This window comes from Furipterus horrens, unplaced genomic scaffold, assembly GCF_987537825.1.
Source record: "Furipterus horrens unplaced genomic scaffold, mFurHor1.1.pri manual_scaffold_1, whole genome shotgun sequence".
NCBI lineage: Eukaryota > Metazoa > Chordata > Mammalia > Chiroptera > Furipteridae > Furipterus > Furipterus horrens.
The window spans coordinates 201,550,616-201,576,286 of record NW_028327171.1 but is presented as its reverse complement, the minus strand read 5'-3'; the positions used below and the strand labels follow the sequence as shown (position 1 = coordinate 201,576,286).

The window sequence follows — 25,671 nt, the reverse complement described above, 5'->3', positions numbered from 1 at the left end:
AGAGGGAAGAGTATGTACTAGCATGATCCATAAGAAGACTTATTAATTCCCACTAAGGTTTTGGCTCACAGCATACAATCTGCTGTTTGTTTAGAAGGCAGAAAACCATGCTTTCCAGGACTGTGGTGGAAAGAAACTCTGCACGAGTCGGAGCCCCACGAGCACGCTAGTGGGGCTTTATGATGCGTGTGCCGCCCAGGCCGTGCCGCTCAGTTTCTCGGGCTTACGTGATGGCATTTAGAAGCTTCTCACAGGTGATGTACTGGGGTGGGCTGAGCTCCAGGAGGCTGGGATACTTTTGCATGTCTTACACACAAATACTTGAATGTGATTTTTATAGCTTTAGGACAAATTAAGTACATGGATTCAAGATAATCACTCAGATTTACTGTTTTATTTTTTTTTAAAGTGTGACTTCAAAATTTCTCACATGATTTTTCACCTACAGATAAGCAAACCTTCGAGCAGGGCGCGGTGAAATCAGTGATGGAAGAGCCGAAGACTCGTGTGCACGAGGATGATCCCCAGCTCATCGCAGGCCTCAGTCACAACTCGGTCAGCAGCAGAGCCAGATGGAGCAGTGATGTACGCCACACCGCTCTGAGCGGGAAACACAATTTTATATAAAAACACACAAAAACCAAAACCCACCTCTCAAAAGCATAAGCTGAGAATGATTCACCTTGCCGACTTATTTATGCAGTCAAAAAGGCAAAATAAAGTGATTTGAGCTATCCATACATCAAAAGGAGTAGTCAAAACAATTCTCTAAATATCAATGAAAAAGCACATTGCCATAGCTTAAATATATGAACTCACAGAACTTAAAAATCAGAAGCAGGTTTTCTCAAAGTTTCTATACAATGATCAATTCTCTGCAAATGTATACCCATTCCATACTTACCCTTTTAGCTCTGTCTACATTATCCCTGAAGGGAAAGAAGGCATCCGAGCTGAGAGAAACTTCACTGAGCTTGCCGATCCATTCCTTCTTCTCGGCCTCAGTTAACAATTCAGGGACTTCCTCAAACAGTGCCTTCCACTTTACTAAATCTTCACCCTACGAGTGGGGAAAAAGGGAGAGGTTCCGACACCATCTTTAGGACTCACTGATGCAAGAATGCTGGGAAGCACTCAGGCATTTTTCCTAGGCCTTCTTAAGTAAAAATAATGACAATTACATTTAAGTCATATTTCTAGAATCTCTTTCTCTCTCTTTTAATGCTTTTAACATTTCATTACAAAGAAAACTGATTCTAAGTGTATCAAATAAAGACTATACCATTTACTTTCTACATCAACGTATTCCAAATATATTTTGTACTTTAATCTTTGCCCAAGTTAAATATACTAGTTTATACCCCTGTATCAAAGCAAGAAAAGGAACAGATGAGGAGGGATATTCTAAAACTACATTTATACAATTTGTCTCAAGTACATGGACAGCCTTATAGACAAATCTAAAGACAACTCATAGTATTCATAGTTTCAGAAAGTACTTCCATTTTGGGTGATTTTTTTGGCTTAAAAAATATACTTTTATTCCTGTTCACATATAAATACTCTTCCAGGAAAATTAGCAGGGCTTTGCTTGGTAATACCAAACTGAAAAAATACACGCTTCAAGTCCTTGTGTTACAAGGCACGCTATGCAGCCTCACCCTTCAGTGACACTCACTACACTAACGATTCCTGTCCCTGAATGAACACCTCAGTGCAGTAGACATGCCCCTTAAAAACTGCGAAGATTTTGATCACAGGACCTTTCTCTTGTTTTCCATCCAGTATTTCTTAAGCACTTGCTAATATCCAGAAACTGGGCTAAACCCTATTCTTTTGGCAGGCTACCTGACACTTGCGATTTTAATGTTCCCATACATCAAGATACTGAAGAACATGAAAGTTAACAGAAATATATTGAGTTGTGAATGGTGCTTGAGGAAATATGGGTGGAGGAGAATTTGTATGTAATGTTGAATACACACCTATCACACCCTACGTGGTACTGTGACAGACACCTCAAGGTGGTGAAAATCAGTCCCTGCCATCGAAAGCTCATAATCAACAGGGGAAATACGAACATACAGAACTAAACACCAATGGTTATAACTTAAAAAGAGAAAATGTGTGGTGTAAGAAATGGGTTAAATGAGACAGAAGACAATGAGAAATCGGTAACAAGTTTAGATGCACACCTTGAGATAATATAGAATTTCAAAAAAAAAAAAGATAGCATTTTCTCTCTGTAGTTATGAAAGTAAAGTCTGTCACACAGAAAAGGGCAAACATAATAATACACTCCACCCGTAACCCAAGGACAAGCCTTTTACCTCGCCGATGGTTCCAGTAACATACTGATCGATGGCATTGGCGATTTCTGCTCGCTTCACTCCGGTTCTGAACTTCATGGAGAGCACTCGCGGGTGATGTCTGAGCCACCAAAAGTCCGCCTTGTCTCCTGCCAGGCGTGTGCAGTGGATCCGAGACTGCTGTCCTGCTCCAATGCCAATAACCTGAAGAACACGGACATTAGAATGAATACTTCTTCCAACTACACTTCTGCCGCAAGGATCTTTTGTGCAGATCCCCCAAAATCTACCTATTAATTTTGTGGCAGGAAAAAAGCAGGCTAAAATAAAGAAACGTAAATACTTATTAAGTCATTAAAAGGTGAGGGCAGGTAAGAGATTTATGACTAATATCTATACATCTGACCTCTTAATGTTCTGGAAGTTTCTAGAACTCCTGAACATCAGTAGTGAAGCATGGTCTTACTAGAACTTATCAGAACCTGAGGAGACCAGTAGCCACAGTCTCCCAGGTTTCTGTTGTCAGAGACAAGCAATCTTTTAACAGTTAACAATCACTTCAATTCTCATTTTGAGAGGGCCTTCCAGGGCACCCACTGATTCATATGCACCCTCCCACTCAAGGGCCAGACAAATGCCGAGAGAAGAGCCCAAGGCGCGTGAGAAGAGAGGCTCCCAGGCTGCATTGGCCAAGGCAGCACCGGGCTCGCCCTGGAGGCAGGAGAGGCCTGAGTGATGGGCGAGCCTGGCCCTGAGGCTGAGGCTGGGAGCACGGACGGGGGAAGAAGGTTAATAGGACAGCTTGCTTGTGACACCAGATAGTAAGATGTGCTGCGTAACTTTTCTGCAGTAGAGGCGACGCAACTATATAATTTGTGAAAATTGGTCAAACCCTACACCTACGAAGGGTCCATTTTACAGAATACAAATTGTGTCTCAGCAAACCTGATTTTAAGATATAATTGTTAACTCCTAGTCTATGATTTCTTGGTAAAATAACCTAAAAAAATATATGTAAAAATACCCTATGAGCTGTAAAAATATGGACTGGTGGGTGGTATCATCATTCTTTACTCCCTCTTCTACCAATGGTGTGGAAGGGGGGTAAACAAACCAGCTTTATAGCAGCTGTTCAAGTCCCACTAATCCAAACAAAGGGTGCCAACCCATCCCAGGCAACAAGCTACTCGGAGCTAACTTTAATACCTAGTTCCAAAGGTTTTTGTTAATCATCATTCATTTGAACAGTCCACCAACCTACTCAGGAAATACTGACAAACCCAGGGGAGAAAAAAGTTGGCCAATTTTCCCCTTCGGGTGGTCTAGTACCAGATGCAGATGGGTTTTTGAATATTGTTTTGTCAAACAAGAGCCCCCAGGTGAGCTGCATAGCTCGGTTACCTGGCCATTCTTGGCGTAGCACACGGAGTTGGACTGTGTGTACTTCACAGCTATGGTGGCCACGAGGAGGTCTTTGAGCGCAGATTCTGGCAACTGAGAAAACACAGATGGTGAACGGCACCAGGCTAGTTCAACTTCATTTACCTTTAAGCATCTTACATGGCATATATTGTAACAGACTAGCGATGCAGCTATCTCTCAAACGGCAGAGTGGAATGTGGAATTAGCTACTCATGCTAAGCATCAGCGTGTTTTACTGAAAATATCAATATTGGACATACTGTATTTGCCGTGGAACTTTGCAAAATAACTAATGCATCACAGACCCAAACTGATGCCACTTTGCAAGAACTCTGGCTTAAGGCTGTTTACATATCACACAAGAAGAGAAATGCTATATCCACTCCAACACTAATAAATAATGTTTTCTCTACCATGGTACCAACAAATATATGGAGATGTAATAACATTTATGTTCAGAAAAAAACATTGAGAATAGCCAAGGCTATTCAGGGAAAGTCCAAGTAAGATCACTTTCTGCTTTATTTAGAATATTCTAAGTAGAAACTATTAAAAAACGCACTGTGAACTACTAGTTCCAATATAAAACAACAACTATTCCAGCCCCACAGTCACTACCTTTAATATAAAGAGGAAATAGGAATGGAAAAAAATCATGATCTATGTTGCTATGGTGTGTGACAAAGGACAAAAGCAGCAGGTAATCGATAAATTAGCTAACTGAAAAACTGATAAATCAGGCTTCAACAAAATAAAAAACTTCTGCTCTGCAAAAGACCCTGTATTGGAGGATAAAAAGACAAGCCACAGACTAGAAGAATATATTTGTAAACCACATACCAGCAAGAACTAATACCTAAAATATATAAAGACCTCTTGAAACTCACCCACAAAAATATCCAATTAGAAAATGTTGACAAAAGACATGAAGAGATACTTCACCAAAAAGGATATACATATGGCAAATAAACACATGGAAAAATGTCTACTACTAGTTATTAGGAAATGCTATTTAAAATGAGACCTTCCGCCTTGGCTGGGTGGCACAGTTGGTTGGAACACTGCTCCACACACCAAACGGTTGTAGGTTCGATTATCGGTCAGTGTGCATAGTTAGGTTCCCAGTTTGATTCCTGGTCGAGGAGTTTATGGGAGGCAATGGATCAATGTTTCTCTCTCACACTGATGTCTGTCTGTCTGTCTGTCTGTCTGTCTCTCCTCTCCCTTCCCTCTCCCCCTCCCTCCCACCCTACCCTTCCTCTCTCTCCAAAAGCGATAAATATATCGCCAGGTAAGAATTAAAAAAAAAAAAAAAAAAAGACACTGCCACACAGGTACCTATCTGAAAAAAAAAGCTGGTAAGAATGCAGAGAAACTGGACAACTCATATACTACAGGTGTAAAATGTAAAATGGTAACTATTCCCAGGAAAAGAGTTTGGCAGTTTCTTAAAAAACTAAATGTGCACCTAAACAGTACCGTTCAGCACCTAACATTTATACTCCAGGGCATTTATAACATAAATGAAACCTTATACTCCAGGAAAACCTGTTCACGAATGTACAATGAACAATACTTACAGAAAGGGAGAGCAGTTCAGTTGTAGCCCAAGGTTAAGCAGGGGGCGCGGCAGGAAGGAAGGGGGCCCTGTGGGGATGGGAATGCTGGGTACTCAAGCCAGCACCACAGCTGTGCTACTGCACAGCAGTTCTGCAAGACTTCGTTCACCATTAGGGGAAACGGGGCAGAAGGAACATGGGAGCTCTCAAAAGCTGCCTGAGAACCTACAATTTCTATTTTTATTTTTTTACTCTCAAAATTACAAGCTTAATTTAAAAATACTGTTAGGATTTCTTAGGAATTTATAATTCTAAGGTGCCATTAAGGAAATACACCTTTTCCTATCTGTAGCAGCTGTCTGATGAGTCACCAACTATACATTTATTCCTCTGTTTCTAAAAAAGGTGAATAAATAACCAGTGCCAGGCTCCTGGATGTCTACCTTCTATAACCTGCTGTTCTGAGTTAGGATGATGGAATATGAGACAAATCAGGGACGGATGGCAATGAGATGGAGGGTCTTACCTGCACAACACAAATAGTTAAAGCAAATTAAAGTTGCGTTACAACAGTGGAAGAGGAAATAGCTCAGGCATGTTCATCGATGCTTAGTACTCACTCCTTACGCTTCTCCCACTCTCTCAGGACTGAAACTGTCTTAGACCTAACAGTTCAATCTGATGATTTTGAGGCTGGAATGTTAACAAATACTTGCTTTAAAAGAAGGGAGGGAAATACAAAGGAAGATAAAACCATCATTCTTTATCCTTAAGTTCGCAGACTTCTATTAAGAACAGATATGAAACAAGTAGAGAAGAATGTAGATTAAAAAAGCAATTAAAACTATACCCTCAATCCTTGTTTTAAAAAAAAAAAAATCTAAGCTAGCACACCTAGAGGCACAAAATCTATCAAAAACTGCTGAATTATTTATCAGTCCAATACCTATAAACCTAAAAGGAAAACTTTACAAAGTCAGTGTCTCAATAGTTAGGCAACACGGGTACCATGGAATCTAGGTCAATACCCTTTCTGTTTCTCTAAAGATACATTAACCAAACAGATTAATAAGTAATAAAAGAGCCTCACTTTACAGTAAGCTGCTTAAAATTACACTGTTGCAAAATACAGTTTCCATGTGGAAATCCCAGTAGCTCACAGCCATGGCCAAGAAATAAACTCAAAGGTCAAAAAGATATTTCTACGTATAACGCCCACACGTTTCTATACTTCAGGACACCAAATAATGTTCAAAGTTAAAAATGGAAGGATACCCAATAAATCAACAAACAAAGTTCATGTCTTAATCACCATATGCTTGCTAACAGAACTATCCCAATATAGATTTTAAAGCTCATTTTCAGCAATTCTACTTAAAGCCTCAAAGTCAGACCTGGGAACAGCTTGTGGCCCCTCATTTTTGTTTCAGTGAATGACGTGTTAAGAGACTAATCCTCTGCTAAGGACAAAGAGAAAAGCTAAACACAGGCTAGTAAAAGAGCACATACTGAGAAGCATGATCTCAGAGAGGGAGAAACCAGTGTGACCATCCATGCTTGTCCCCTCAAGGCATTTTCCAAAGTGCAGGCAACACACACAGAGGTAAGCTGAGTACAGCTCTGGAGTCTTACAACAGGCAAAAACAGTTCGGTGTACACCAGACTGGAGTGGTACTAGTGGACCCTCTGGCTTTCAGCAGAACAGGGGTGAACCATAAACAGACCAGACCTTACAAAGACTGAAACCCATGATCAAATCAGCTCAACTCCTGCCTGAATAAAGATGATCTGCCTCCAAGTGATGTGCCTGCCACAAGAATAAGCCAACTCGTTGGAGAAAAAGAAAAAGCCATCCAGAACCTCAAAGTATCTCTATAATTTTATCCATGACCAGCAGTCAATCAAAAATACCAGGACAGTGGCAGACAAGATCAGAGAACAACGGAGTGACTAATCTGAAGTACTGAGAAAAAGTACAGCCAACATTAGACCCAGCAAAAATATCCCTCAACACTGGAGGCCCAATGAAAAGATTTCAGAAAACGTCTACCAGCTCATCCATTTCCATATTGTGCAACCTGGGCAAACTTCTTAATCGTCTCCCCTGTCATAATTTTGTGACTTTCACAATAGAGATAATAGTCTCCTCTCTGCTCCATGGAGTGCTATCGTATTAAATGCTGTAATATATAATTACAAAAAAAACCCCCACCAATATTATCCTAGGAATACGTCCTTCCTAAAAGATGACAAAGGCACAAGAGCAAAATCTTGTCTCACAAAAACACTGATCACAGCGCTAAAAATAAAACCACCAAAATATTCACCATAGTACATCTATACATGAATTGCTGTGTGGCCTTTCGGATAAAGATGTGGATATATGTTTACTGATAAATGCATTTGTAGCTCAGTGTATGAAAAAAGGCAAGTTGCAGAACAGAATTATAAAAGGCATGATCTCACTTATGAATAAATGAAGATAAATCGATGTCCATACATATTCACAGAAGCTTCTAACATGGTCTTTTATTCATGCTTTTTAAGTTCTCAAACTTACTCGATGACTCAAAGATGGAACAGCCTCTTGCGTATCCATCAGTTTTAAATACGGGCCTTAATAAATGCACAATCTTACAAATACTAAAAACAGACCTACAGAATTACTAATGTTCAGTTCAGATACTTTCAAACTTACATCTTTATTCTTGGTAACAATATTGCTAAATAATGACTTGTTGATGACACCATTATTTCTCTTCTGGCTTAAACGAAGACCAAAGAGAGTTCGAACTTCATTTTCATCTGGACTGTAAGATGGGTCCATCTAAAATACAAATGGAGAGAGTTAAAAGTAATATACCTACACCCCTCAAAATTTTTCACTTAATTTATACACAAAGGATTTGTTTGTAAGCAAGGTTAGATACATTTTTCCCCCAATTTTAACATACATAAGATAATTTCAGTATAGGTATGAAAGAAAGGCCAGGCACCACTATTTTCTGCCAAAAATTTTTATAGTTTTACAACTCTATAGGGTATGATGGGTTTTACAATTTTTATATAATATATTAAAACAATGATTCCAGGAAGTGCATTTTGGGTTGCATTAACTAAAATCAATATCTATATGACTATCTATCTTCTGAATGATCAACAGATTGAACTAAATTTGCCAATAAACAGGCAGTGGCACAGAAATTAAATTCTAGTTTTCCTTTTTTTTTCCTGAAAATCTATTAAGAAATACCCAACACTTGAATTAGAAGTTAAGAAGTGATAAGAGGGAAAACAGGACTGGTTCTGTTGTCTTTGCTACCTGAAAGGGACTATGTCTTTTACTGCGATCTTTCTCTCCTAGATCTCGAACTGAAAAGATATTAACATGTGGAAATAATCTGTGGTAAGACTAGTCTCTCCCTAGATATTTTTCTAAATTTGACAGCATTTTTTTCATTTACCCTTTGGATGATCTTTGACTTAAGAAGCACTAATGTCTATAAGTTACAAGCAAATCCTCATGTTAATTTTGCTTATTTTGTATTTTCCTGAATTCTAACATGTTCTTTATTCCTTTGTATGATACAATTTCTAATGCTGGGATGTGCCTTCCTATTAGCTGATATCAAAAGAAGCTCGTCATTAGACAGGAGGAATTACGTTGTTCCACAGGTGTCATTTTGTTTCCACAGGTAAACTTAGCCAAATTCTCCAAGTACACAGGAAGCTCCAGTAGATTTTTTATGCTTTTGAATATGAAACTGTCAGACGCTGAAGGGGTCATGATGATGAGCTCAGGGTTTGGAAAACATTGTCTATGTGGCTACACATAACTGCTAAAGCTGCATGTACTTAATACTCTTCTAACAGAAGACACGATTAAGAAACTAAAAAATACAGTGGCAGCTAACTGAATGGTTGAACTTATTGTCAAGTAGCTTAGAAAGAAGTATGTGTATTTAAAGTAGTATTTTTTCTTTTTTCCTTAAAAAGCTGAAGTGGGATGTACGGTGAACCATGCAATTCTTGGTATCTTACAATGAAGGATAAGTACTTAATAACTTCCTTTATAGGGAGCTGTGATTCTACAAATGTTCTGATATCAATACTTTCTAAAAAACAGCATTATGAATTAACTCTTTGCTTTATCACTGTAAAATCCTAGACTATGGGCTAGTTTCCCTATACCTAAGAGCTTGCAAAAATTAGTAAGGGAAAAAAAAAATCTCATCCACCTATTAGGAAAATAAGCGGAGTATGGTATGGACAGACAGTTCATAAAAAGGAAGTAAAAATACTCTTATATGTGGAAAGATGTTCACCTCACACATAATGGAAAATTAAAATTATAATGAGATGCCATTTTCATCTATCTTACTGCTAAGATGAAACAGTTTAGGAACACAATGCTGGGAATGGTATTAAGTAACAGGCAACCTTCAGACACTCCCATTAAAACATACAATTGCTTGTACAATTTCTAAGACTATGAAAATGACGATCCTGCCGTAGCTCCACCCCTAAGGCTCCTTCCCCTGGGTTATTCATTGCAGGGATCGTGCAGCAGCTCAAGATCAGTGACTGTTTAAATAAGACACACAGACACGGGACAGAATTCCAAGATAGTCGAGCATTGTGAGGAGGAAAAAAAAAAAAAGGAAAAAATGTCCATATGTGCTAAACATGTATTTCAGGAAAGATAAGCAAAACATTTTAAGTATTAAGGTACTTCTAAAAAAGGTAACTGTGGCAGAAGGAAAGGATGGAAAGACTTTTCTTCAAATGGCCCCTAATACCTTTTGAACAGAAAACCATGTAAATACACTAATTATTTTTAAAATTTAAAAAATTCTTTATGAAGAGTAAGAAAAGTATTCTCATCTTAAACCCAAAATCAACAGGAAAAAAATAGTAATTGCAGGGTTCAGGATAAAGAAACTGCAGTAAAGAACGTCAGCATAAAGGAAAGATTAAATGTGGGGAAAAAGACACAAAATAAGAGCATATGACAATTTCAGACAAGAAATTCACTAACCTGAAGAACACAGTAGTTCCCATTTTTCTTTTTAGAAAGTATTTTCAAAGCTTCTTCTTCATATCCTGGGGCAACAATACCATCAGATACCTGTAAATAAATATTTTCTGTTGTAAGAAATTAGAGAACACCTCTTTAAAAATCTAGAGACAATTATTTATTTCAAAGAACGTAGCCATAAGTATTGCCTTCTACCTCCAACAGATAACGCTAACACAGCAGGTCCTCAAATACCGTCATTTTGTTGATACGATGCCGGAGGAACTTCAAGTTCTGTTCATATCAATTCATTGGTTTTGTTCTGCACTGTCTTGCTTAAAGTCACAGAACCTAACTATGACATTAAGTGAGGACTTACTATACTCTACGTGGGAAATACAAGCCTATGCTGGAATACAACTTTCTACGGCTGAACGCATCTCATGTGCTGTCCTTTCAAAGTTTTTGGCTGTTCATTTCAGTTTTAACTAACATATAAATGATTTGCTCTAATACCCTTAAGGAGGAACAACAATTTCTTACTATTCTGTTCACCGGGTGGCATTTTGTGCCGGAAAGAACATGTTCTGGTTGGAGATGACAGTGGTCATGAGAAGAATCCCTAAAGCAACTAAACATTGTCAAGCCACATGCCCCTTTAGGATTCACTTCTAGTTTTTTTTTCCTTTAAGCTTTTTTTTTCTGTTCATCTCCCCATTCCCGGCATCACCCTCTCTTTTCTGGAATACCTGTTTGGTACTCGGCGGACGGAGATTAGTTTTTCAGAGTGGTTTATATATTTTCCCTTTATACAAACTCTTTCATTACAGATTCATAAAGGTTTACAGTGAAGTGATTAACTTACACAGGGTATAAATAAATATTGTAGGTTATAGTTTCAGTAAACACTGAACAAATAAAGCTTTACTCAGTTATGCACAAATCAGGACACATAAATATCCACTAACCTCTCTGGAGATAATTTTGGCAGTGGGGACATCACATATATCAGATAATGCCACAAAGTCACCAAATGAAGACATCCTATCAGCCCCTGAAGATACAAATTAAAAAGAGGTATGTATCACAAATTAGTAAAAGGTAATGTATAAAAAACATCAACATGATCATATAAAATCCATTTCTCAAATCTGTTACTGTTTATAAAAGATTTAAATAATAATTAGTTATTTAATTAAAATAGTGAGAAAGCATCCCTTAATTTTACCTTCTAGAGCAGCACTCAGAAAACTTTTCCTGTGCCCAGTCTGATGTACATACTTTTAAGCTTTGTGACCACATGGTCTCTGGTGCGACCACTGAACTCTGGTTGTAGTTCTGAACCAGCCACTGATGCCACACGGACAAAGGATGTGGCCCTGTTCCAATCGAACCATTTACAAAAAACAGGTGGTGGGCTGGATCCTGTCCATGAACCACAGTTAGCTAAGCCATTACAGAAGGTAAACTATGACATTAGGTTTCTCAATGACCTTCTATAAATGTTGTAACAACATTCACAGGTTATTAAACTCACAAATCAGATTATTTGTGAAACATATAATTCTAACAAAATACAGTACAGCCAGAATAACCATACAATTTTAGTCATGTATTAAGCAATTCAAATGCATTCTACAGGCTAATCTGAAATTACACGCACCAGATGCCAAATGTTTCATTTATTACATTAAAATACTAACACACTTTTATAAACAAACGCATTCCAAGGCACTCATACAATCATTCAAAAGTACTAATAAAAAAATAAGTTAGAGAAAATTTGAAATCTTATAATGAAATAAAGTTATCGCTATTTTATTCTACTTAGAGAAAACTTTGCCTTTTCTATTTTAAAAAAAAAACAAAAAACCTGTGATTCTTCTGACCTCTTGCTCGAGCATATGCTGTTGACATGGGTGTAAGGGTTTTATACATGTCATAGACCATGCAGACTTTGGCCTCATCCTCACTAAGTGGAATTCCAACAGCAGCGCCTGATAAGAGAAAACCACAAAATAAACCAAAAACCTCAAGTTATTACTTGTCAACTCCTAAATCAAGGCAGCGGTTTTTCTTAATATTGTCTATGCAGCATAATTTCTAGCACCTGTGCCAAATCAAACAAAAATCTGTTTGGCCAGATAACTGAACATTAAAACTCCAGTTACAGTGGAGAGACTCTCCACTTCTGGCCTCTGAAAACAGAGCCACATGCCTGAACTTGGCCAGCGCCAGGCATGTGCATGAAGCTAGTTTACTTCATTACTGACTCTCCATCCTGCTTCTTACTACACAATGCTTACTTCTTCCCTTCTCACATTGTCTTAATACTGAATAAATGTACGAGAACTAATGTGTTGGACTGTCCAACAGACCAGTGATATAAATAAGTTGTGGAGTTGACTTCAACATAAAAAGAAAAAAGCAAATAAACCCCTCATACGATGGCTATAAAAAGTTACAGATAAAGTATCCTAAGAACAACTTCTTCAGGTCTACTCCGTTCAATCCTCAAACATGTGGAAAACCCTTCAGTCATGCCTCATCAAGGTATTTCACTTTTTTACTTTTTAAAACTTCATGTTTCCACTACAAAATAACTATGTCTTAACCTTTTTATCTCACAATGTTACACAATGACATACATGTAAATAACATCTGTGTTATTTTATTATCTGATTTTATTATGTTACTATACTGAAAGTGTTAACAGACTTGAGAAAAAGTGGTTTCAGACTTCACAGAACGTCTATATTTGCGTGAGAACTCACAAATTCTTTTAAAAATGAACAGGAAGGGCATCTGGAAGAGTGCCAGTGGTCCAGGAGCAATGCTTTACCTGCAGGGCTGACATGCTTGAAAGAGGCAGCAGCGGGAACCCCTACGGCTTCTTTGAGTTCCTTCACCAGCTGCCAGGCATTCAGAGCATCACACAAGTTAATAAACCCGGGGGCTCCATTGAGCACTACAGATACAAAAATAACAAACGATGTCAAGAAGGGTCAATGAGGTCAGATATATGCACATTTCTTAAAACGTGTATCAAAATTGCACAAATATGTTTTAAGTGAAGAGGCAAAGAGACCTGTGCAAACATATATAAGAACGTGAGAAAAGTGAAAACACGTGCGCACACACTCTCGGAGGGCCCGATCCAGCCGATCTAGGAACAAAGCAGGAGCGACCGGGAGGGAAGAAAGATGGCAAGTCTAGTGATGATCAGGGATCCATTTCAGTACAGAACTAAGATCAATTAGTTATGGCAATTACAGAGGCAGTATAAAATTTAAGTTGTAAACTTTGTTGATTTAAGAAATAATATTACAAACGGAAGTGCCAAGAGCTGTAAGTGAGAGGAGAGGAAGGAAAAGTGAGTTGAATTTGTCTTCTTTTACACCAGACTCAGTAGGTGCTGGGGAAAGCAGAAATGCAGTTCCAACAAAGACTACAATTCAGAGCTCTGCATTGCCTCTTTTCTTAACGATGATGGCAGGACTTTTTAGAAGTTAATACTTCTTATGAATAAACATTTGTTAAGTTCAGCACATAAAAAATAGTGGGCCATTAACTAAAAAACAAACTTATAAATAACTGCATTTCCTTTGTGTTATTTTAGATCCCAGATACGTTTAAATGTAAAACTTGGCCAAGTATTTACTGAGTACCTACTGCAATGTTAGGCATAGTTCCGGGTACTTGGGGTATTGCTTATGAATAAAACAGCCACCTCCCACCAAAAAAATCACTGTCTTCATAGAACTTATGGGAGAAGCAGAGGAGAAACAAATAGGCAATAAAAAGTAAACAGTGAGAAGAAATATTAGGTATTTATACAAATGAGTTGAAAACATATGCACACAAAAACCTACACTTGAATGTTTTTAGCAGTTCCAAGGCCTTCCCACCCTTCACACGCACGAGTTTCTCCTGTGCGACCTGCACCCCCTCTCCCTTCTATCAGAGGGTAGGACAAGTTTGAACAGCTCATCTTAAGAACAAAACAGAACCCAAAATTGAACAATCCTCTTGCAATTCTACAAACCCAGGCAAGTCCTAATTCCTCTGTTCAAAGGATTATCTTTATCACTGTGAACCTCACATTCCTATTTCAGCCCACGCCAACTAGCCTTTCAGATCCATCATTCTAAGGAAGTTGCTTCTCTTAAAATTCCCAAATCCAATCGTCACTGTTCCTGTTCTCAGCAGCGTTCCAACCATTTCAAACTCTACACCTTTTCCAACCTGGTTTTCCCCTGCTGGTTTCTCCGCTGCTACCCCAAGGCTTGGTCTTGACCCTCTTCTGTGAAATCCAGGCCACACCACCCTGTCCCAGGTCTTCGAAATGATCTAATATGACAAACACACTGCACCCTCCACCTCCAACTCAACCTCTCTCCAGAAGCCCAGACAATCTCAGTATTTTTTGTTCACAAGTCCACTCGACATCTCAAACTTCAGGCGGCTATATAAGAGGTAAATTGTAATGTACCTCCTAAACGTGAACCACATCAGATAACAATGCAGCGGCATGCGCACACACACACCCACACCCACACCCACACACACACCCCAAACACAGCAAACGGTGCCCCAGAGTACTCAGCCTCTACCTGCAATGGGCAGCCTGGGCTTCAGTGTGTAGAGCTGGGCTGGAGTTTGATGCGGGTTCATTCCGTACCTCAAGGGCATCTGAGAGATCCCTTTACTATACTGTTGCCTGAAGTAATCTGAAATTGCTTCGTCGTACTGCGCCGTGTGAGTAAAAGCCTGCAGAAAGCGGGAGCTGAGTGAAACGCTAGCAGCACTCCCCAAAGTGGGAACAAAACGGTTTTATTTAAGCATATAGCCAACTGCATCCCCTCGCCCTGCAGATATCCAGGGCAGGAAAGACATCAAACAGCACTAAATAGCCCAGTGATTTATTCCCTTTCCAGTCCTCTTTCGATCTTTTTAAGGGACTACCTCTCTAATTTTGGGCTCTTCATTTATAACAGAACAGCAGCTCCGAGCAGAGCGTTGGTGGATGATACAGTCCAGAGTACTGAGTACTGTTTGGCTTGGCAAACCTTGCACTAGATAAAAGTGCACCCTGACCTTCAAGGCCAGCTGGCGCCTCGTCTCCAAGGAGGTATCTCTACTGTTGGAGCTCTGCATCTCCGTGGACACAGCGGCGTAGTCCTCTGGTTCACACACTACGGTCACTCGAGCGTGGTTTTTGGCGGCTGCTCTCAGCAGGGTTACGCCACCTTTAAAAAACAAAAGATAACTTGTATTTTCATGATCAGTTTAACCTCTTTCAAATAGACATTGTACACATACTTCTGCTTTAATTCTTGACTTATAACAATAAGGGAAAAAAACCCAGATGAATCCCCGCACAAAGAAATAGCTGAGAAAATATAGCTGAATTATAGTCACCCCAGAATATAATCTGGGAGCAGTTACTAACTACTTCCTAGTCCCTCCACAGTTGGACTTCAAAGCAAAATCTCATTTAAAATTTCGATAACCCTCTCTTCTGCCAGTCTTCCAAAAATGGTTTTCCAACTTACCAATATCAATTTGCTCGACAGCCTCTTCAACAGTTACGTTTGGAGAAGCCACTGTCTTCACAAAGGGATACAGGTTACAAACAACAACTCTAAAAGAAGAATGTACCTGTCATTAAAAATTCAGCTTACATGGTTTACAGCTCTGCTATTAATACATGACCAAAACCTCTAAAAATCTAAAATGTAAACTGTGAGCTTGACAGTTTAGAATTCTAAAAATTTATGGTGAAAAGGCAAAACATCCCATGTTGCAGAACACACGTCAACAGAAGTGGCTTAAGAGGACAGCCTGAATGTTTTTAGCAGCTCACTGTTGCTGTGTGGGTAAACCTAGCTGCCCATTATACTACTAAGCCACTAAAACTTCTTAAAATTTTAACATACATGTAACATACAAGGTTACAGAGAGTGTCCTCATTTTGGAATGTAACATTCAATTTTAGATTCTATTTCCAATGGATTATGTACAATGATGAAAAATGATGGATCGTTCTAAGCATAAAATATTTGTTTTGTCTTCAGAGAGGTCATATATAATGATGATAAAAGATTAAGAAGTACAAATTGGTAGTCACAAAAGAGTCATGGGGATATAGAAGTACAGCATAGGAAATATACATAGTCAATAATATTCTAATAACTATGTATGGTGTCAGATGGGTATGAGATTTATCAGAACGATTACTTAGGAAGTTATACAATATCTAATCACTGAGGTGTACACTTGAAACTAATATAATATTGTACTAAATTAAAATTTTAAAAAATGGAAGGCCAAAAGAGTAATTTAAGATACAGAACTAATCTAAAATTAACAACCAACGAAGCAGAGCTCCACTCTGACAATTACGTGAGGAGCTCTGTGGGCAGACTTCCCAGTGAAACAAGCCCAACTGGGAAAACTAATAAAAAAAAGAAAAAGAGAAGAGAAGGGGAACACTTCCCAATACCTATTACTCTAATACCAAAATGAGACAAAATGTCACAAGAAACAGACTAGTGTCTCTCACAAGAACTGACTCAAAAATCCTCAACAAAATACTAGCAAACTGAACCCAGCAAAATATAAAAAGAGATACAGTAGTCCCTCTTTATATCGCAGTTCACTTAATTGCGGCCTCACTGTATTATGGGATTTTGTGGTACTGTATACGTATGTTGTTAAAGTTACACAGGTTTAAGAGTGTAGAATATGTTTAAGAACATAAGTAGTGTTTATTAAAGTGTGGAAAAGGTTAATAGGGGAGTGGGAAAGTTTAATAAGGGACTGGGAACTGTTTATAAGTGTGTGGGAAGGGTTTATAAAGCTTTAAAATATATATAAATACTAAAATAAACATAAGGTTCCTACTTCGCGGATTTTCATTTCATTTATCGCGGGGGTGGGGGGCAGTCTAGAACGTAATACCTGCGATAAGTGAGGGAATACTGTACATACTACAGCCAAGTATGGTTTATCCCAGGAATGTATGGTCGGCTTAACACCTAAAAATCAGCTAATGTAACAGACCGTGTTAGTGTTAATAACATAAAAGACAAAACCACCTGATCATTTACATGGATGCACTAAAAAGCATTTGTCAAAACTGAACACTCACACATGATAAAAACACTCAGTAAATTAAGAAGAGAACTTGCTCAACAGGATCACAGGTATTTAAGCAATATTGTGTCCCTGAGAACTGTTTGCAAAGAAAACAAGAAAGCAGGTATTATAACTACTAGACTGATGACTTCCGGACTGAAAATTAAAAACATTGTTTAGAATTAGTGTTACTGTGTCAGCAGCTTATTTGCATCAATAGAAACACCTTCCTTCTATTGATGTAATTGTTCCCTTTCTCTTTTTTTGTAAATACCCTTTGTCTTTGTCTCCTAGTCAAAACTTTTTTAGGCTTCTGCATGAATTCGTTTTCTCAAAAGCTATTCTTTTTTGATTGCAAAGAAAGCTTGTTGCCTTTCAAAACAAAAACAAACCAAACCAAAACCGAAACCAAAACAACCCAAAACCCGAAGTACTGATGTTATAACATGGATGAACATTGAAAACATGCTAAGAAGTTATCACAAAGGATCACATATTGTAGGATTCCGTCGATGTGACATGTTTGGTATGGGTAAACATACAGAATTATACTAGTGGTTGTCAATGGGTATTTTTTTGGGGGGTGGTGGTGACAAATACGTTCGAATATTAACCATGATGATGGCTGCACAACTCTGAATATACTAAAAACTACTGAGCTGTATGCTTTAAGTTGGGGTATCGTACGGTATGTGAATTGTATCCAAATAAAGCTTCTCTCTTATATTTAAAAGAAACAGTGAGCAACTTTATGCAAATAAGTTGCTTGTATATATGAACGTTTAGATCATAACTTCCCCAAAAAGCAAAGGTTGTTTTAAGTTTAAGTATGCATTTTGCTAATATATACTTGTAAAAACCAAAATGCTAACACATGTACAACGCCACACAGAAGGTACTCAATAAATGTTTGTGGTCAACAATCATAAAACTAAACCTAATGGTAATCTCTTTTTTAAAAAAATTTTATTTTGTATTGGTTTCAGGTGTACAGCTTAGGGGTTAGACAATCATATACTTTACAGAGTATTTATTCCCCTTGTTGAAAATGGGCAATAGTCTTCATCTTTGTTCCTGTATTAACAGTTCACTTTGAATTTTTACCTTATAAGACTGAAATCAAGTCTGGCCATGTCAGCATTATCTTCTGGGATGTTACGAGCCAAGATTCCTAATTCAACAAAATTAAAATATTAGTTCAAAAAACTACTCAGAATAAGGTATGTACTTCTTTCCAATACTGCCCCATCAATCAAGCTGAAGTCTTTACCATAGCCTAGTTAAGAATACCAAACACGTAGTTAAAAATAAGATTAGCGGATATATTTAAAAACTGTTTTTAATCAGTTTCTGATTTCCCTTTTCTTAACAAAATGTAAAATTTTTCTCACATAACTGTTGCCAGTTCCATTAATCGATGTGCTCCCATAAGTAAACAGTTTACCTAATTTTTAGCCTTACAGTCTTTTATTTTGCCCAATTTTACTATAACTGGCAAGTTAGTGATATTCTTATTTTTCACCCTTTTTGACTGATATGCAATTTGTTGTCTCAGATGAATGAAGAAAGTACAGCACTTTGAGAAATAATTCTTTAGAAAGTCAGTTATCTGGTCAGGCTTTATGCCAAGTTTGAATCATGATAAAATCTTTTCAAACATAAAATCTAAATATTATTAACTCCAGCAGGAGCTATCACTCTAAGTTAATTCTCAGGTCAGTGCTGATATCAAGCAGATGAAAAACAACGTGAATTCATCACACAAAAAGCACACTAAATTTAAACAAGTTCTAATGTATTATGAACTTCAGCATCAAATGTGACAAAATTGGTGTATATATATATATATATTTTTTTTTGAGATTATGTCTTGCCTTTTTCCTTGTTTATTCTACCAAGCATTCAACTAAAATATTCCTGAAAACTACTGATTATTTTATATTAAAGGTATCAATTACTTACCAGCGTGCACTGCGGGATGTAAGGTTTTCACACGGCCTCCTAGCATTTCAGGAAACCCTGTCAGCTCTGCGACATCTCTGAAAATAGGTAAACAGAACATTGCTACTCTTTTGCTTATAAAAACACTGGAGGAAACACATTAACATGTTGAACAGAATTACAAGCCATTTTTGTTACTTCTCTAATATTTTTCACCTTTTTCAGATTGTCTATGACGAACATATGCTGCCTTTATTGTAAAAAAATAATAAACATTTTAAAGCAGCAAATTCTATCCACAGGATACAGAATATACTGGGTAGACACTCCTATTAAGGAGGGACATCTGCAAATGCTATTTGACCAAAATGATTTGCAGTTCCAACGTAAATGGACAAATTGGTGACATTATAGTTTCCAATTCAAAATTCCCTTTCCTGGAATTAAGCAAAATCCAGTCCCTCCCACTGAAGATAATTGTTAAAGAGAAAAGGCAAATCTATACTTAGAATTAACCACCATTTGTAGTACTTAAAAAGCTTCCTGCCCTGGCTGGTGCGGCTCAATGATTGAGTGCCAGCCTGCAAACCAAAGATAGCTGGTTCAATTCCCAGTCAGGGCACATGCCCGGGTTGTGGGCCAGGTCCCCAGCTGGGGGCTTGTGAGTGGCAACCACACAGTGATGTTTCTCTCCCTCACTCTCTCCCTTCTACTCTCTCTAAAACTAAATAAATATATATTTTTTTAAAGCTTGCTGATCCTTTACCTTGAAAAATTTGTGTGTAACAACTGCCTTCTTCGGAAGAGAATGCTCACTGATACATGCTCACCAATTAAAATCTCATCGATTTATCTCACACCTCAAGGTTAATTTCCTAGCACAAAATCCTGGATCCTTGTTTTATAACTGTTGTGTGGTCTTGGACTACTTGACTTCTTTGTGCCTCAATTTCCCTATTTATTAAATGGGGATAAAACTACCTACCCCAAAAGGTCAGTGTAAGAATTGCATGAGTTAATATATATTTAAAGGTGGTAACAATGTCACTTTAATGGAAAACACATTTACATTCCCAAGTTTTAAAAAAAGACAGAGCCATAATGGGGCTAAGCGAGGAGCAGGTAGAGGTTCAGATCAAACAAAGCCGAAGAGTTGATAAATAAACTTGAGGACAGACATCAACATAAGGGCTCATTATACTTTTCTCCTTTTATGTCTGAAGGGTTTCCACAGCACAAAGTTTGGTGGGGGGCAGGGCAGGGGGAGAGGCGACAGATGAGGACCTAGCTTAATTTAAAGGGTCCTACTACAAAACCACCCAACATGGGGCCATGGACAGAACAGAGTTCAAGCTTTGGAGTCTCAGCGCCCTGCCTTCCATGATTCTCACATGGTTGTTATGCAAACCACATCAGAGAGGTGCTGCAGAAAGACTCTGGAACACAAAAAGCATTTATTTATTTAATATAGTAAGGCATTCTTGCCATATGAACTTATCAAATTGTACTGCTCTCGTAGGGCAGGATTACAAGATGAAAAAGGTAATACTCTTATCTCCACATGGATCTAGAGGGAATGCACCACATGACAATAAAAGCAGACAGATCTTTCACTAATTTTCTAAAATATATGGTAGGGATGGAGATGCCCTTCCTTTGAATTATCCCTTCGGTTTATTACAGCTGCCCTCTCGTCTTTTTCATTTTCTACACTTTCAGTGGTTACTCCATCTCCCTGAATGCCAGCTCCTTGATGTCAAGAATTGAAGCCTGATTTACCTTTTGCTCATTCCTTCTCCCACCACTTAAGCCGGGACATGAATAGCACATGGATGAAGGAATGAATGACAGGTTTGTGACCTCATGTAGTTACCGGAGATGCTATGGGAAAAGACGCAGACTTGATCTGAATGTCAACAGTTTTACTACATAGCCAGTCAAAACAGACCATGTGAATCATAAACTGAGTTGATTTTGCAAAAGACCCAGCCCGCTTAAATTAATCTGTGCAGAAGAGCAACTTAGAAGGGGGCTCTGGAATGAGGATACCCAGGGTCCTAACTCCACTAACTCTAGATAGCTGCACTAACTGTAAACTTGAGCAGAAGTTATCCAATGTCTCTGAGCTTCACTTTCTTCTTCTATAAAGTGGGTAAGCAGTGTACCAATCTCACAGCGCTGGGCAGGAGGAAATGAGGTGTTTTGCTCAGTGCCTGGCGTGCATTACCTTCTGGTTAACGTGCTCATACTACTTTCTGATGGGACATAACTAAAAACTAAGTTGTGTCTTACCTGACTGCCAGACCAGCATCCCTGAGAGCTTTTGCAGTCCCTCCAGAAGCAATCAGATTCAAACCAACAGAAACTAAGTTTCTGGCAAATTCCACAAGGCCGGTTTTGTCAGACACACTAAACAAGGCTGGAAGAGAAGGCATTTTTCGTCCTCAGTCGCTGTACATGACAGTATGTTCTTCAGGGCCTTGCGGGGGGGGGGGGGGTAGGCGCGTTTTGGGGAGAACAGTCACGGAACTCAAGGGCACCATCACCTCCGCCCACACTCCCAGTCCCAAACCCGGGGCGTTATGCAGAGCCCAGGCAGCCGCACTACTGCGGGCCGGGACCTCCGGGCCTGCAGCGCAGCAGGCCCACCGCCCCCCCTCCACCCTAGAGCCCACCCCGCGACCGCCATCGCCGAGAGAAGACGCAGGCGGGCACGGGCACCGATGGCGCGGCTCCCCGAGGACGCGCGAGGAGCTCACCGAGCTGGCCGGGTGCCATGGTACCGGTAGCGGGGTTCGGGGAGAGCGGGGACACGGCAGAGCAGAAGCCACGTGCAGAAGGGGGCGGAGCGGCTGGAGGAGATCGGGATCCCCAAGCCCGGCCCGGGTGGGTCACGTGACCTGGCCCGCCGCGCCCCCGCCCCGATCCTTCTAGGACCCGAAATCGGAGCCTCCAGGCTGAAAGGGACGGGTACCAGCTGACCTTCCCAGAGTCAGACCTTACGCTTGAAGCACCCCCGCCCCAATCTCACGCTGCGGGCCTGACTGGTCCCCGCCCCGCGGGATGTGGCTGCCCCAGGGCCTCATTCAAACGCCTGTTGCCCAGGGCAGTTTGTCCTCAAGCGGGAATGTAGGTGAAAGTATCAAAATGATTGAGAAACACAAGGAAAAGTTCATAGTTCATACGTCGGCAAAGGTAGACAGCAGCTTGGCAGTCCTAGCATCCTTTTATTCTAATAAAGCTAAGAATATAAAACGAAGACCTAAAGATTAAAAATTAAGTGATTGACTTCACAGTTCACGTAGTAGAGGCAAAACGAAGTCAGCATCAGATGTCTCTAAGTGTAAAATAAATACCACATTTTTAAGACTTAGAACCAAAATAACAAAACAGTATTTCTAATAATTTTAATTACATGTTGTAGTGACCATATTTAGGACATATAGATTTAAATGAAAATAACCGCGGATGGGGAGGCAATCTATTGATGCTTCTCTCTCACATGGATGTTTCTCTCTCTCTACCATTCTCTCTCCCTTCCTCTCTCTCTAAAATACAATGAAAAAAATATCCTCGGGTGAGGATAAAAAAATAAATAAGTAAAATATATCATTTTCAAAAAACAGAAATAGAACACAGATATAGATGCTCCTTATGTTCCCATGGAGGACTGAGGAAGAGGGTGAACTCTGCTCTCTTCCTCATGCTCAATAGCAGAACAGTGACCACCATATGAAAGTGTTCATTTCAGGGTTGCTTGCTAATATGTCATTTTTTAAACTTAGAAATAAAAGAGTTGCATATATACATAGATTTAAAAGTGTACATGTTGGCTTAATACCTGGAAAATAAATTTTCATATTTTAGGATTTTCATAAAAATCTTATCTGAATTAAATTTTAAAGGAAATATATGGATTTATATATATAGATATTTATAGCTCCTTTCAACAAAACATGTTATACTGAGTTCTAGCAATGTGTAATGCTCATTACAAATGTATACCTGTAGCAATGTTCCTGTGCCATTATAAATACATAGCTAACAATTATATATCATTGCATACTGCACACTGTTCTCTACACTTTATAAAGATTAACTCACTTAATCAGGTGTACTTTCTCAGAATTTATTCATAAAAAATCAAACCTTTAATATTATATTACCATATTTTCAGACCTTGGAACCAATAGCTTAAGTGTTTAGAGAGAAAAGGTCTGTGTACAAGGTTAAACTAAAGTCTTCAGTCTAATACTGGGAAGAGTTCCATATAAAAAATCAATAGCAAAAGAAAAATATTTTTGATCACTTGGAACAATAATAGCATAATTAAACACTTCAATATTTTTCTTGGAGCAAAAAAATGTGTAGCCTTCCAAGAAAAGAAAAAAAGACTCCATATGCTCAGTTAGAAGATGAAACACAATTGTCATCTGTCATATGTCTCTTCCCCCCCAAAATTCTAGTCTAAGATTAACATTAAATATCAGACCCAAGAGACTATACACTGCATCTATTTATTATTGAATCTGAATGATGAAAAATTTCCAAGCAGCAGAATTATTTCAGAAAAGCATAAGTATAATTTATTATCACTGTTTTGTCATTAAATATTAAGGGATGTTGGCTCTAAATAAATATCATTTTTAAGCTTAAGTTTTGTGAAATCCAAACCATAATCTATTTGGGCTCTTTGGTGCTGGGTTTTCAATAAGAATTTAAGAATGTTTCCTTTATTTGTTTTCTATTTTTTTATTTTTTGGAAGTACCATTGATTCAGCATGGATATAATAGCAAGAGAGTACAGGGCAAGGAGAGGTCCTTGAAATAACATAATAAAAATAAGCACAATTTTTGTTCTCAAGAAAAACTTTTAACTTGTCTAAAAGGAAAAGGAATCTAGAAAAAGTTTTGTTTAAATAAAATTATTAGTTTTTTTTTAGTTTTAAGGATAATGCAAACTAGAAAGGGGTCAGAGGATTTACGTGTAACAGAACATAAATGTGAGTGAACAAAGTGCTCATGGCACAAATTCATTTACGGGCTTGTTTCTCCCCATCCAAAATTCACACTTGCTAAGTAAGATGTTAAGGGCAAGGGGACGGGAATGATTAAAAGGAGGGCACTCGGGACATTTAAGCTTCATAAAGGCAGAGAAATGGAGAAGTTCAAGGAAGTGCAATTGCAGAATACTTAAACCATTTTCTACTTAGATTATTCTCTATAAATATTTTTTATGCAGTGGGGTCACGCAGTTGTTCCACACAAAACATTAAGCATATCAAAGTAAAAGCTCCTCCTCAAAGAGTAAGGAAAGCAAAGATGATTTATTTCTTGACGGTGCTCCCAGGAGAAGGTACTACCACTAGGGAGCAGCAGAGGTCGTTTCTTGGGTCATTAGCATCAACTAAGAATTTCTGTCAAAGATAACCTACTACATTTGTAGGTAATCAACTACTATGCTTTTCAGTTACTGATTTGCTCTCATCACTTATTTTCATTATAATGCAACGAGGGAACTTGTATTCTTACTCTCAATTTTCAGATGCAGAATGTGAAGACCTGTAGAAGCTCAAGGTCACGGTGCTAAGAAGTGGTAAAGTTGAAATTGTGTTTTCCCACTCTAAAGTCTGTGTTCAGTCTAATGGGTATTAAGAGAGCTAAGAGGAAAAGACACTCTCCTGGGAGTATGAATTTCAGCCTAAAAGGAGCAATCACTGAGTTTTTCAATTCTAAGATGTACCATTGGTTTTATATCAACTTTTTTATTGTTGAGTAGGAGAGGTATAACATTCTATATTAATTTTAAGTTGCATTCCAATATAAGAAAATAAAAATATAAGAAAAAGAAAGTGTGTTTTAAACTTCAGGAAATATTGTATATAAATAATGCAAATTTATCCGTTGGTATGTATTCATATTAATGGGTGTGTGTTGATCATTGTTTAAAGAAAGTGGTACAATGGTCTGTACTCTTCTTACTCTAGGTCCTAGCTTCCCAATTCTCCCTCTTCCTGTTTCATACTCAAGTGTGTTTATCTGGTACCTTATCGCCTTAGGGCCAGGTCTCACTTGCAATCTCAAAGTGATGTTTACCAGATGATTCATGATTCATTTAACAAAGTTAAGGAAGAATCCTATGGTTGCTTTCCCTTCTCAAAGCATTTTTTTTTTTTCCTTTAAAAAAGGCAATCCCCAACTTCATCTCAGGTAGTAGTGGTGGTTGGTGCCAAAGAGAAGATATTTTGCTGGAGGTGGGCTTTGCAACATAGCTCAATAATAC

The 25,671-nt window shown here is 38.5% G+C and overlaps 1 protein-coding gene across 1 annotated transcript; it reads right to left on the bottom strand.

The window, feature by feature from the left end:
- Positions 1-384: 384 nt before the first annotated feature.
- ATIC (5-aminoimidazole-4-carboxamide ribonucleotide formyltransferase/IMP cyclohydrolase) lies at positions 385-22,194 on the bottom strand. The gene is made up of 16 exons (XM_090268766.1): positions 22,148-22,194; positions 21,681-21,807; positions 19,410-19,486; positions 18,552-18,618; positions 15,863-15,951; positions 15,405-15,556; positions 14,921-15,077; positions 13,150-13,275; positions 12,197-12,304; positions 11,276-11,361; positions 10,329-10,418; positions 7,989-8,117; positions 3,711-3,803; positions 2,331-2,513; positions 905-1,060; positions 385-600 (listed from the first exon to the last, which is right to left on the bottom strand). Exons 1-16 carry the CDS (start codon positions 22,164-22,166, stop codon positions 481-483), a joined length of 1,779 nt encoding a protein of 592 aa, XP_090124892.1. The 5' UTR covers positions 22,167-22,194; the 3' UTR covers positions 385-480.
- Between the last annotated feature and the right edge of the window lie 3,477 nt (positions 22,195-25,671).

Excerpts from the sequence above, each read along its gene's own strand:
- ATIC (XM_090268766.1), bottom strand. Across the intron at positions 19,487-21,680 it reads GATGCTGGTCTGGCAGTCAG|AGATGTCGCAGAGCTGACAG; the intron begins GTAAGACACAAC and ends ACCTATTTTCAG. Across the intron at positions 12,305-13,149 it reads CAAGCATGTCAGCCCTGCAG|GCGCTGCTGTTGGAATTCCA; the intron begins GTAAAGCATTGC and ends TTCTCTTATCAG.